At 41.2% G+C, this 13,423-nt stretch overlaps 1 protein-coding gene across 10 annotated transcripts in view; it reads right to left on the reverse strand.

Annotated features, from left to right (window-relative positions):
- syne1a (spectrin repeat containing, nuclear envelope 1a) overlaps positions 1 to 13,423 on the reverse strand; it is a 160,297-nt gene that overhangs the window by 60,702 nt on the left and 86,172 nt on the right. For all 10 annotated transcript variants that reach the window (XM_061929703.2, XM_061929706.2, XM_061929705.2 and 7 more), the window contains 9 exons: positions 11,285 to 11,440; positions 10,569 to 10,733; positions 10,316 to 10,488; positions 10,090 to 10,243; positions 9,373 to 9,516; positions 8,523 to 8,687; positions 8,141 to 8,455; positions 7,864 to 8,019; positions 2,509 to 2,679 (listed from right to left, as the gene is read on the reverse strand). In XM_061929703.2, the coding sequence (XP_061785687.2) occupies positions 2,509 to 2,679; positions 7,864 to 8,019; positions 8,141 to 8,455; positions 8,523 to 8,687; positions 9,373 to 9,516; positions 10,090 to 10,243; positions 10,316 to 10,488; positions 10,569 to 10,733; positions 11,285 to 11,440 (1,599 nt within the window). The remainder of the gene's footprint in view (positions 1 to 2,508; positions 2,680 to 7,863; positions 8,020 to 8,140; positions 8,456 to 8,522; positions 8,688 to 9,372; positions 9,517 to 10,089; positions 10,244 to 10,315; positions 10,489 to 10,568; positions 10,734 to 11,284; positions 11,441 to 13,423) is intronic.

Consider the following 13,423-nt stretch of genomic DNA (forward strand, 5'->3'; position numbering starts at 1 on the left):
GATGGAAGGACATATGTGGCAACGACATGTCTCAAGTTACTGTTCAGAAGCATCACCATCGATCTAATACAAGGTTAACGGCATACTCCACCACATGCATGACATGCACCACCTGGTGTAAGTAATTCCTAAAGTGTGAGCGTCTGCATATAATTTATAGAGGCTTATTAGTTAGTACTTTGAAAATGCAAGCTGAGATGAGTGTTGTGAAGCTGTAAGACGCTACATCAATTACAGAGTCAAAGCCAGCAGGCCTCTGACATTGGTACTTCTTCTTCATCCTCGCATTCACAGTGGGGTGTCGCACCCTGCTAACGCTCTTCCTCTAAAGCAGTGTCTGCTTTGTCTTCATAAAGAGTCGATCAATACAAGCAGTGTGGTTTCGGGTGCATCACACTTGTGAAAATACTTAAAATTGAGCAAGCAATAGCCAGGGCTCTGAGCCAAAAGTGGCCATTTGAGCTGAAAAGCACAGAAAATGCACAGATATCACACATTTTTCTTGGCCAGACATGCTGAAGCTGCCAAAAAAAGCTGTACTGTTTCACAAGCAAATATTCTGTTGTCTTCTGTTTAAAATCCTCCAATAAGACTGGGGTCTCCAAAAGATAGCTTATGAGCACCAGTGCTGTCACCACCAGATTTTGAGTAGCTCACCAATATTCAGTTAATTATTCAATATTCAGTCCAACCAGGATTTTGCGATGTTGCGATCACGCCCCTTCACGCAAATTCAACCAATTCAATTGGCCTTGCAACTCTGACCAATGGCCACAACTTTCCTGCGTATTTTGGATAATCAGTGTCATTTTTGGCAATTGTAATTGTCTCTGGGCGTAGCTCAAACGTGCATGTCAACGGTCTAATCAAAATGTATGTTAGTTTCTTGTGTAGCCGAAAGCAGGGAAAACAAAGTGTAACAATATATTAACTCTTTTTTGATCAAACAAATATTGTTGTCCCCCCACATAGTAGGGGGGACAGTACAGTAATTGGACACAGAGCTTAGAGTATGTGCTGTTACGGCCATCTGGTGTTTCTACTTTTAAGTCTGTGTGGTAAAAATGAGTAATACATCAATACAGTATTTTTCCAATTTTTGTTGAAATACTGCAGAAGGAACACGTAAACATGGATAACAAATTCATCTAATGGATTCAATGTTATTGAAAAAAAAAATAGACAGGCAACTTTGGCCGTAAGTTTCTGAAAAAGCTGCGGCGAATTCAGGCATTTTAGGCTGCAAGAATCAGAAAAAAAGTCCACAAAATCCCGGAGGAACTGAATATTTTCTTAAAGGGGTCTTATTATGATTTGTTTTCCTACATTTACAACACTTCGTTTAGGTCTACATATGGGTATGTTTTGGTCAACCTTTTGCATAGATTATGTTCTACAGACCATCTTCAAACAGTTTTCTGATTGTCTCTTCAGAATGCACAGTTTTGTGGGTGGTCTTATTTACATGCCTCAGCCTCCCCCCCAAGCCAAGCCCTTTTCAACTGCGTCTCCACCATTTCAGCCATGTTGTAGTTTTTAGTGCTTCAATGTCAAGTCAACTGACAGATATAAGTTAGAAATATATGCTACTTTTTACTAGCAATGGCAACAACAGAGAATTTTAAGTCTGCCCAACAACAAGAGGATGGAGACAATTAAGTAACGTATTGACTACAACGTTGGACTACAACCGAATAAAAATGGCGGACACGCGCAAAGCTCTTCGGGTAAACTTCTACCATATACTGGATGGATATCCGCTGACGCAACTATGGCAAAATATATCACAAAATTCTTGAATTCCAAACGGCTCGTTTGGAGCAATTTTGGAAGAAGGCAAGGTTATTTTATAAATGTGCTTTGATTTCAAAATTTTGGGACTTATGGAGATCCTAAATAAACAAAAACAGGTAAGAAAAGTTGGTTTTGCATAATAGGTCCCCGTTAAACTCTTAGTATTTTTCTATAGTTACTGTTCAATTCAGACAGAATGCCCAAATATAAAATTACCACAAAATAGCATAAACAGTTTTGAGTTGTAAAAAAAATACAATTCAAATGTAACCAGTTGTATAAACAAATCACAAATAGCTCACCTTCCATTTCTTTTTGTCAAAGTCGCTGTGTTTGTGAGGAATGTTGAAGACTTCTGCCCAAATGTTTGATACCTATAATTTTAAAGACTAAAGCCAGCTCCTGCTTGAAACATGATAACCTTAAATCACTGTCCAGGCTGCTCAGTCTAATGTGGCTAACTAACAATATTAACTAATCTGTTCATTCAATATTTTTGACATTTGCATAAAACATAGGAATGCCAGAGTTACTTACAATATTGTATATACAATTAAACAGATTAGTTTGACACTGAGAACAGATTATTTCAATGTAAACACTCAAAATTATTTTTCATGCCTAATTTACTGCAACACATCAAGCGCTATAGGAAAACTTGAGCGATAATTAATGTCTATTGCCTTCACCACACATATTTAATTGGACCAGTACCTCAAGTTTCTTCAGCTTTTTGTCCATTGCGTTGCGGTCCAGGGCTTCCGATGTGTTGGTTACTTCTGTAAAGTTTTTCTGCGTCAAGGTTATCCAATCCGTAAAGGACACACAAAGGTTTTCGGCCTCTTCAATACTCTTCAGCTCCTCCTGTAATTGCTTGATCGTGTCCTACAAGAGCATTTGATGAGAAAGAAGATTTAAATTATGACTTAAGAGCGCAAATAATCAATTTATATATGTCAATATAAAATCTCTCATCCATTTACTTGTGCAACTGTATGCGAATTCGTCATAATTTCAACATAGGTGTCATTTGTTTTCTTTGTTTGTGTAATTTGTACAAAAAACTACCACAGCCAGCAAGTTTGTTTGTGTTTGTAAGATGTATCTCTTCTTTTAAGGTTGCACTCCAGCAGGCTTTAACCAGGAGCAAAAGATTTGTGAACAGCCATCAAAACAAAAAAATATTGCCTCTTTCATCACCCCCCCCCCCCCCCCCAAATCGCATAAGAGGGGGCGGGCAGGGGAGGGGGTAGGTGCATTATCCACTTGACTGAGATTTTGAGTCAATAACACCATGAGGATAGAGAGGCTTACTTTGTGGTTTTGACACATTATTCACTCCACATCCAAATTCTGTAGCGAGAAGCTCCAATTAGCTTATATTGTTGAGTGCACACCTTTTTCTGAGAGGGAGTTAACAGCCACCCCCCCACCGCGACATCAGAGTTGTCATGTGTTAAAGCTGGAGTATAAGTTGGAGAGGGTGGAAAGAAGGTGAGATGTGTGCGTGCCAAGTGTAAAAATCAATGAAGTGCAAAAGCAGCTTTTCCACTGTGTCTCCTTGGTCCAAGAGAAGACAAGCAGCGAGCCCCATTGATTTTTCTTTAAAGACCCCCCAAAAAAGAAGCGAATGACACATAGAGAGGTTGAATCTATGTACACAAAGCCGTACACAGGCTCTCAAAGCTGCCTCAATGGTCCTTCTAGGAAACCAAGTCCAAGTACTCCATGGAATAAACTCAATAACGAGTTAATAAGATATGGTATAAAAAGCACCACGAACCAGCGTACTCTAATAAAGAAAATGGTAAAGAATTGTACTGTTTTGACTTTTCATCTACATGGCATTGGCATTATGAGTGCCCTGCAATGGTATTTATTGTATGAGATCGGGTTCCAGAGTGGGGAAATCCGACAACGCAGCCTTGTCAGTGTAATGTGGCAAAGCAAACCATTACTTTTTGAGGTCGCTGCACTGTCAAAATAGACTGCATTAAAGGCCCGTTTAAATGTATTCATTATTTCCATTTTGACAACAAAAATAAATGTAATGCGTGAAATTGCCTATGTTTTAAACTTTAATATTATCTGCTCATGCAACAAATATTGTCTTATTAGAAGTGGGACTCTTTAGTCACCTCACGATTTGATCTGATTCCGATTCTTGGGTTGACGATTCGATTCAGAATTGATTCCTAATTAAACACAATTCTCGATTTAAATCAATTGTGTATTTTTGGGGGGGACGATGTGGCTTGGGTGGTAGAGCGGCCGTGCTAGCAACTTAAGGGTTCCAGGTTCGATACCAGCTTTCAGCATCCTACTCACGTCCATTGTGTCCCTGGGCAGGATACTTCACCCTTGCTCCCGATGGGTCGTGGTTAGGGCCTTGCATGGCAGCATGTGTGTATGAATGGGTGAATGTGGAAATAGTGTCAAAGCGCTTTGCGAACCTTGAAGGTAGAAAAACACTATACAAGGATAACTCATTTGCCATTTTTTAATCGATTTTTGAAAATCCATCCATCCATCCATTTTCTACTGCTTGTAATCATGGTCAATTTAGAATTGAAACATAAAGAAATCGCAATTCGAATGTGGATCACTTTTTTGAACGCTCCTAATTATTGTATGCCGTATTACAATTTGTTTGAACATTTTTAAATAAATACTTAAATATCTGTTGTCTTGACTTCACCATCAATTAGTATATAGAAAAATCTAATACTCAAATGCATAGGCAATTGTCTAATAATATAATGAAGCGATTAGACATTTTTATTCATACATTGACTGTTACAAGCGGCCCTCTGAAGGCAGCCATAACTGGGATGAGGCCCTCAATGAAAACGCGTTTGTCAAACCAGGTGTCTAAAAAGCAAGGCTTTCAAAATTAACGCATTAACGCATGCAATTAATCATCAAAAAGCATTGCATTAATCATGTAAAAATGCAGATCAATCCCACAATTTATTTGGTCCGCCTATCTCCTTTACCTTAACCATGGATGGTTAGCTAAAAACGTATACCAGTGCAAAGATGAGTGAGGTGGTAAATTTGGCTTCCAAATACACCCGACGGAATTTAAGATAAAACCATGTTTTGAGCAAATAAATACCGTACATTCATGTAAAACATTTAAAAAATATTTCTGTATGATATTTTGACAATAAAATAGAATTTGTGTCAAAATATTTGGCTTAATTTTACTTATGCAAGTGAGCAATCTACTGCCATTAATTGGGAATAATCACAATTGTAAAGTGTGATTATTCTTATTTGAAAAAATATATATTGTTTGACGGCACTAACAAAAAGGTTTTTGGGGATTTATGACCCAAGCTCAAACGACGAAGCAATTTATAATTGATCACCAATAAAAAGAGAACTGTTAGATTATATTTTGTTTCTGCCTTTGTGCTTGATGCTTTCACATTGTGAACTCTGTGTTTCTCCTTCCCTCTAATACCTGATGAAGCGGCGCCACGAGGCGCACCTTTAGCCACTCAGCCATTAGGCGTATTTAGACTCCCTCGCTGCAGGAGGAGGATGTAGGATCGTTGTTTGCAAGAGAGACTCCTCTTTGTTCTATGTATCTCTGCTCAGCTACTACAAACCCCGTTTCCATATGAGTTGGGAAATTGTGTTAGATGTAAATATAAACGGAATACAATGATTTGCAAATCCTTTTCAACCCATATTCAATTGAATGCACTACAAAGACAAGATATTTGATGTTCAAACTCATAAACTTAATTTTTTTTTTTGCAAATAATAATTAACTTAGAATTTCATGGCTGCAACACGTGCCAAAGTAGTTGGGAAAGGGCATGTTCACTACTGTGTTACATCACCTTTTCACTCAATAAACGATTGGGAACTGAGGAAACTAATTGCTGAAGCTTTGAAAGTGGAATTCTTTCCCATTCTTGTTTTATGTAGAGCTTCAGTCGTTCAACAGTCCGGGGTCTCCGCTGTCGTATTTTATGCTTCATAATGCGCCACACATTTTCGATGGGAGACAGGTCTGGACTGCAGGCAGGCCAGGAAAGTACCCGCACTCTTTTTTTACGAAGCCACACTGTTGTAACACATGCTGAATGTGGCTTGGCATTGTCTTGCTGAAATAAGCAGGGGCGTCCATCAAAAAGACGGCGCTTAGATGGCAGCATATGTTGTTCCAAAACCTGTATGCACCTTTCAGCATTAATGGTGACTTCACAGATGTGTAAGTTACCCATGCCTTGGGCACTAATGCACCCCCATACCATCACAGATGCTGGCTTTTGAACTTTGCGTCAATAACAGTCTGGATGGTTCGCTTCCCCTTTGGTCCGGATGACCTGATGTCGAATATTTCAACAAAAAATTTGAAATGTGGACTCGTCAGACCACAGAACACTTTTTCACTTTGCATGAGTCCATCTTAGATGATTGCGGGCCCAGAGAAGCCGGCGGCGTTTCTGGATGTTGTTGATAAATGGCTTTCGCTTTGCATAGTCGAGCTTTAACTTGCACTTACAGATGTAGCGACAAACTGTATTTAGTGACAGTGGTTTTCTGAAGTGTTCCTGAGCCCATGTGGTGATATCTTTTAGAGATTGATGTCGGTTTTTGATACAGTGCCGTCAGAGGGATCTAAGGTCACGGTCATTCAATGTTGGTTTCCGGCCATGCCGCTTACGTGGAGTGATTTCTCCAGATTCTCTGAACCTTTTGATGATATTATGGACCGTAGATGTTGAAATCCCTAAATTTCTTGCAATTGCACTTTGAGAAACGTTGTTCTTAAACTGTTTGACTATTTGCTCACGCAGTTGTGGACAAAGGAGTGTACCTCGCCCCATCCTTTCTTGTGAAAGACTGAGCATTTTTTGGGAAGCTGTTTTTATACCCAATCATGGCACCCACCTGTTCCCAATTAGCCTGCACACCTGTGGGATGTTCCAAATAAGTGTTTGATGAGCATTCCTCAACTTTATCAGTATTTATTGCCACCTTTCCCAACTTCTTTGTCACGTGTTGCTGGCATCAAGTTCTAAAGTTAATGATTATTTGCAAAAAAAAAAAGTTTATCAGTTTGAACATCAAATGTGTTGTCTTTGTAGCATATTCAACTGAATATGGGTTGAAAATGATTTGCAAATCATTGTATTCCGTTTATATTTACATTTAACACAATTTCCCAACTCATATGGAAACGGGGTTTGTAGCTTGTAAATTAGTTAGCTACTTTTTTACCCTTTTCCTGGTACCATCTATTTACTCTTTTTGTTGCACTGTCAACCTCGTTTTGGGATCCATACCTAAACAAATGTGACAAGAACGTTCATACATCAGTCTGCTTCTTTTTTTTCACAAGTGGAATCATTCGCCTTGAACAGAATATTTGCTCTGACGTAACATGAACTAGTGTTGCATAGTCATAAAAAACAGAATGTATCCTGCTAGTCATCTTTCAACTGTTTCTAACAAAACTGTTACGGTGGGGTTGCATGTTAATGCGCGGATAGTTCCCCCAAGATGCAGATGGAACTCCGGAGGTAGTGTATAGGTAGGACAATGATTTATTTTCCATAATTCAGACAGGAAAACAAACAAAAATAGAACAACCGTGCCGATAGCACGGGAAGCTATGGAAACGTTTACGGGAAAGCTTAGCATAGAAACAAGACGTAGGAATCACCAATCGTAACTTGTTGCGTAAAGCAAACAAATGGCGAAGCTTAGCTCAGGAACAGGTATCAAAAAGGTATACAAACGTAACTTGTTGCATGGAGCAAACAAAACAGCCAGACCGAGTGTGGCGAAAGGCAGGAATAAAAAGATGTCTGATTAGCGCCCGGGAGCAGGTGAGCGTACCGAACACTAATCAGAGGCAGGTGAAAATAATCTGCACCCATGGCAACCATTAAAACACAAACCCAGGGGTGCTGAAAACAGAACTAAGGGAGTCTTAAACTAAAACAAAACATGATCCGGGCAACGGATCATCACAAAAACAAACCGAAAACAAACAAACAAAAACCCCCAATATGAAATCAAATGAAACTGTCAAGAGTGACCAACCTGTATGCTGAGCAGCAGGGAGTGGTAGCGGGCAGTGAGCTGCGTTGCCGTGACGCTAACACGACCACTGATGTAAGCTTCTTCGAGAATCTGCTGTGATAGCGAGGAGAGGCCATCCACTTCTCCTTGCCGTGTCAGCAATGCTTGGAGACACGACTGCTCACAAGCGAAACAGAAGATATGAGAGTGCAGCTGTGGCACCTTTCCAGTTACTTGTTCTTGCCTAGTGAATGTTCAACTCTTACGAATAATTGGTCGGAATGATGCAAGGACTAACCTTGAGTTTCTTCAGCTGAGTCTCTTTGGTGCCCCTGTCTGACCTCCGAAGTCTCAATATGGCCTCTTTCTCCATCTCCTCAAGCCACTGGCCTAAGGTAAGGAACTTCTGGTCCATCTCTTTCAATCTGGCCAGAGTGGACTTCAGCTGGGTCTGGGTCTCCTCCAAACGGTCCTGGTAGGCCACCCACTCCTGTTGTGCAGTGTCAAGGGTTCTGTCCTCAATCTGGGGTACACCCCATTGAATGACCCTCCCTCTGCTAGTCAGCACTGACGACAGCAGCGACTGACCATCTGAGCATCGCTCCTGTAGAAGCTATAATGAACATACAGTAAGAAGAAAGAACCTGAAAGACTGTAGCTTTAAAAAGTTGTATGGACACCTGGAGCTGCTTCAGTGTTTCCTCAAGTGTATCCACATTTGCCTCTGAAAGGGATAATGATGCAAGAGTGGCCTGTTCTTGCTCCAACCAATCTTCAAACACATGGAGCACTCGCTGATATTCTTGATGGATCAGCACCAGCCCCTTGGCCTTGCTGACTGCATTCTGGAAAACAAGGTTGGACATTACTATTTGAGATTACAAAAGCAGTGGAAGCCCCTCCCTATGTGCAGAACAAACGCTGTGATTAGGGCCGAGCGATCCGTGGTAGACCCTGTTTTACGCAAAGAAGTGCATGTAAACGGTCAATATATTAATGACGCTTCATATGAAACACTGTTAGTGCGCATCTCAAAAGTACTGGGATCAAATCCCAGTCATAGTAGAGTTGGAAATGTTTAAAAATGTTCAGTTTATTGATGTTAAAAAAAAAAAATGTTTTCCATGAATATGTTTTAGTACAAATAGAATAGAATAGAAAGTACTTTATTGATCCCTGGGGGAAATTCAGCACCACAGTTCGCTCACAATAAACAATAAACACTTAGGTATTTTTTACATGTGAATAATATAAATACAGTCTATTATACAGCATTATTCACAAGTGAATAATATAAATACAGTCTATTATACAGCATAATAAACATAAACATGCACTAAATAAACATAAACATGCACTAAATAAACATAAACATGCACTAAATAAAATTGAAGTTGGATTTTAAAAAAGTATAAATAAACTAAGAGTGAAAAAAAATGGCAGGGAGATGATGGCTCCAAATAAAATTCTGCTTAGGGCCCTAATTTAAACTGTGGCGGCCCTGAGTGGAAAACAAGCATCTTCACATACCTTGGCCTTTTCTTTCAGGGCGTTGTATCTGTTCTGTAGCTGCTTCACTTCCTGCTGCGTAGTGCCGGGTTCTGCCATGTTGGCGCCCTTAGTTGCAATGGTCTCCAGAGGACAGCTGTGACTCAGCACTTCTTCATACAGAAGCTGGATTTAAAAACACACGTATACATTCATTGTGGGGGGAGCCCCTGAGGTAAAAAAGTAGAGCACAACGGGTTGAGAAGGTGAGCTAGCAGGATTAGCCTGCCCCGTGTAATTGCAAATCTCTTTGTAAAAAAGCAGGCTTTGCTTCATATCTTAAAATAAAGTCCAAAGCACTGCCAAAACTCGGCATTCATTGCACTGGTCACGGTGGTGTGGGCCGGTCGGTGTAGCAGGGGCGGCCTTTCAAGGTTTTTCATTGTCCCATTGGGTTGAGTGAGGGATGAGGAATTAGGGCCGAGGATGTCGTTGTGGTTTGTGCAGCCATTTCAGGCATTTGAGATTGAGGGCTATATAAATTAATTTTGATTTATTGATTGAACTATTCATACAGTAAGAAATTTAATAGGACATTGTAGCTGAGATAGGCTCCAGCGCCCCCCGCGACCCCGAAGGGAATAAGCGGTAGAAAATGGATGGATGGATTTTGACTGATTAAAAATTGTTTGACAATAGTATATAGTATGGCACCTTTAACAACATAATTTAACAAATTAAACAATTGTATAACAGTACCTTAGTCTTTCCCAGGTTTGCAGTCTTGTCTCTCATCTCAGAGTACTGTCTGTCCGAGCAGCTCAGTGTTTCCTCAACGCGCTCTATCCAAAGCACAAAGTGACCAAAGTCCTCCTGATAGCTGGTCCACTGCGACAAGGCGCCCTCCAGTTGACTGATAATAACCAGTATTGACGTTAACACATATCATAGAACAAATACATTTAAATGCAATATCCTCTACAACCTTTTGCACTTGATGGAGGCAGACAGCAGGGAGTCCCACGAGTCCTTCAGGTCCTGGATCTGCTTGCGGATGACTGGGACACCCTCAGCCGATGTGTTTCTTTGGACTGCTTCTCCCCTAGTAAGCAGCATCTTCATTTGGATCTCCCGCTCCTGACGTGCGGCGAGCAAAGCCTGCGCACACAGAGAAATGGGCTAATTGAACATCCAAGTTGTACATCAATGTGTCCTCAACCAGTCTTGTCCCTCATTACTTCCAACTGCAACATGCGGTCCTCCAGCACAACTTTATTGGAGGTGGCGGAGACGCAGGTGGCCAGGAGCCTCTGAGCTTTGCACACCCATTCCTGGAGCTCTTTCAGACCCTGAGAGAAGAGACGGTGCTCCCCGACAATGCGTTCAACCCTGGAGGACTTGTCCTTCGGAGAGGAGTGAGAATATAAAGTAAATGTTTGCACTTTATATGGCATTTAATGCTGTTTTCAAACACAATCACATCCATTCAGTTTTGTCATCTTCAAAGAGAAACATTAACACAACAACATAATTAATTATATCTGCAAGGCAGCACTACTACCATAATAAACTGTTCCACACCAGTCTGGAAAGGATGAGGACAGGCAATCTGATTCAACACTCTCCCAGTACTACAGTAAGAGAATGATACATTGTCAGCCATTTCAGTGTTTGGTGTCAAATTAATCACAGAGGAGATAGAGTTGACGCATTAATGAGGGTTTTCAAAAGGTCAGCTGCTGCAGCACTCATACGTTTCAAAGATGACATTTTCAGATAAAAGATGTGGGTAGGCTAACAGAGCGTTTGCCCTTTCTTGTAATGATGTGGCTGCAGGACCTTTCTTTTTTTTGTAGATGGGATTTTGAGATAGTGGGATCAATTACAAGAGACAAGTTACAGTAAGCCAGGGAAATGGACATAAGAGTCATCAGGCAGGTTAACACTGTGATACCTTGGTCAAGTTGCTGAGAGCCAAGCACTGCGCCGACAGCTGGGACACTCGGTGGACAAAGCCCTTGCCTGCGGCCTGCCCCTCCCAAAGACGATGCGCACTCTCTCTAAGATGTCCGAGTTCTGCTTCACGACTGGACATCTCCTCAAGAATAGTCTGGGGTTGTTCAATTTGGAGATGCACAGATGAGGGTTAATTCATGAATATAGTTCCAAAGAAGTGACTATTTTCAGTTCCTGTTAGTAACTTGTTACAATATTTTAAGGTTCCATTTTATAGTATTTACATAGCATTTTATATCAAGTCCCAAAGGTCCCACAATAGTACAAAATATGTTGTTATGCTGGAATTGAGAAGTAGTTTAAAAGTTACTTTTAGTAAGCCCCACTGGGAACACAGAGGAAATTACCAATGCAAAAGATAATAAATAGTGTGCAGCCGCAGTGTTTATGGACTTAACAAAAGCATTTGACACAATCAATCATATTATCTTAATCAACACATTAGAACTGAGAACAGAGGAGAAGGGGTTGGTTTGGAACTAGGTAAGATGCTACTTAACAAACAGGAAGCAATACATTAATCTAGGCCAGGGGTCGGCAACCCGCGGCTCCGGAGCCGCATGCGGCTCTTTGATCACTCTGATGCGACTCAGCTGCATACTTGCCGACCCCCCCGATTTTCCCGGGAGACTTCCGGATTTCAGTGCCTCTCGCAGAAAACTCCCGGAATTAATATTCTCCGATTTTCACCCTTGCAATAATAATAAGGGCGTGCCATGATGGTACAGCATTTAGCGCCCTATACAATCTGTATTAACAGCGTGCCAGCCCAGCCTCTTGCTATATGCATCTTCTGCTCGCACACGTAAGTGACAGCAAGGCATACTTGGTCAACAGCCACACAGGTTACACTGATGGTGGCCATATAAAACAACTTTAACACTCTTATTAATAATGCGCCACACTTTGAACCAAAACCAAACAAGAATGACAAACACATTTCGGGAGAACATCTGCACCTTAACACAACATAAACACAACAGAACAAATACTCAGAATCCCATGCAGCCCTGACTCTTCCGGGCTACATTATACACCCCTGCTACCACCAAACCCCGCCCACACCCCTGCTCCCTCACACATCAACCCCCCCCTCTGTGCGTCGGTTGAGGTGGGTGGAGTTTGGTAGCGGGAGTGTATAATGCAGCCCGGAAGAGTTAGGGCTGCATGGGATTCTGGGTATTTGTTCTGTTGTGTTTATGTTGTGTTACGGTGCAGATGTTCTCCCGAAATGTGTTTGTCATTCTTGTTTGGTGTGGGTTCACAGTGTGGCGCATTATTAGTAAGAGTGTTAAAGTTTTTTATACCGCCACCGTCAGTGTAACCTGTGTGGTTGTTGACGAAGTAAGCCTTGCTGTCACTTACGTGAGAAGCCCCATACAACGTGTAACTGGGCCGGCACGCTGGTTGTAGTGGGCGCTAAATGCTGTACCATCACAGCACGTTCGAGAGAACAGTTGCCCTGAAATTTGTAGTCTTCCGGAAAATTCGGGAGGGTTGACAATATGACGCTGTCAAGCGCCATTCATACAAAACCCGCGGGCCGCACTAACATTCAATTTTCATATTAAGGTGTGGGCCACGTGTCTAAGACCCTTGGTTTATACATAGCACAAAGCAAAAATAAAACTTTGTATGCACTGTTATTTCATTTTAAATTTCAAGAGATTTTTGTGGCTCCCATTGTTTTCTTTAATTTGTGGAACTGGTCAAAATTACTCTTTGACTGGTAAAGGTTGCCGACCCCTGATCTAGGCGAACACACGTCTGCAGCATTAGGATCAATACTGGGGTCAAAATTGTTCAATCAATAAACAACATTTGTAAAGTCACAAAAGATCTACAATTAGCAGTGTTTGCAGATAATACAATTACATTTTGTTCAGGAGAGAATACACAGAAGCAAATACACATTTTACAGAAGTAATTAATGAATTAAAGAGGTGGTGTGACAAGTTATCTTTGAATTTCATCCATCCATCCATCCATTTTCTACCGCTTGTCCCTTTTGGGGTCGCGGGTGGTGCTGGAGCCTATCTCAGCTGCATTCGGGCGGAAGGCGGTGTACACCCTGGAC

The sequence above is a fragment of the Nerophis lumbriciformis genome, linkage group LG34 (genome assembly GCF_033978685.3).
Source record: "Nerophis lumbriciformis linkage group LG34, RoL_Nlum_v2.1, whole genome shotgun sequence".
Classification (NCBI taxonomy): Eukaryota; Metazoa; Chordata; class Actinopteri; order Syngnathiformes; family Syngnathidae; genus Nerophis; species Nerophis lumbriciformis.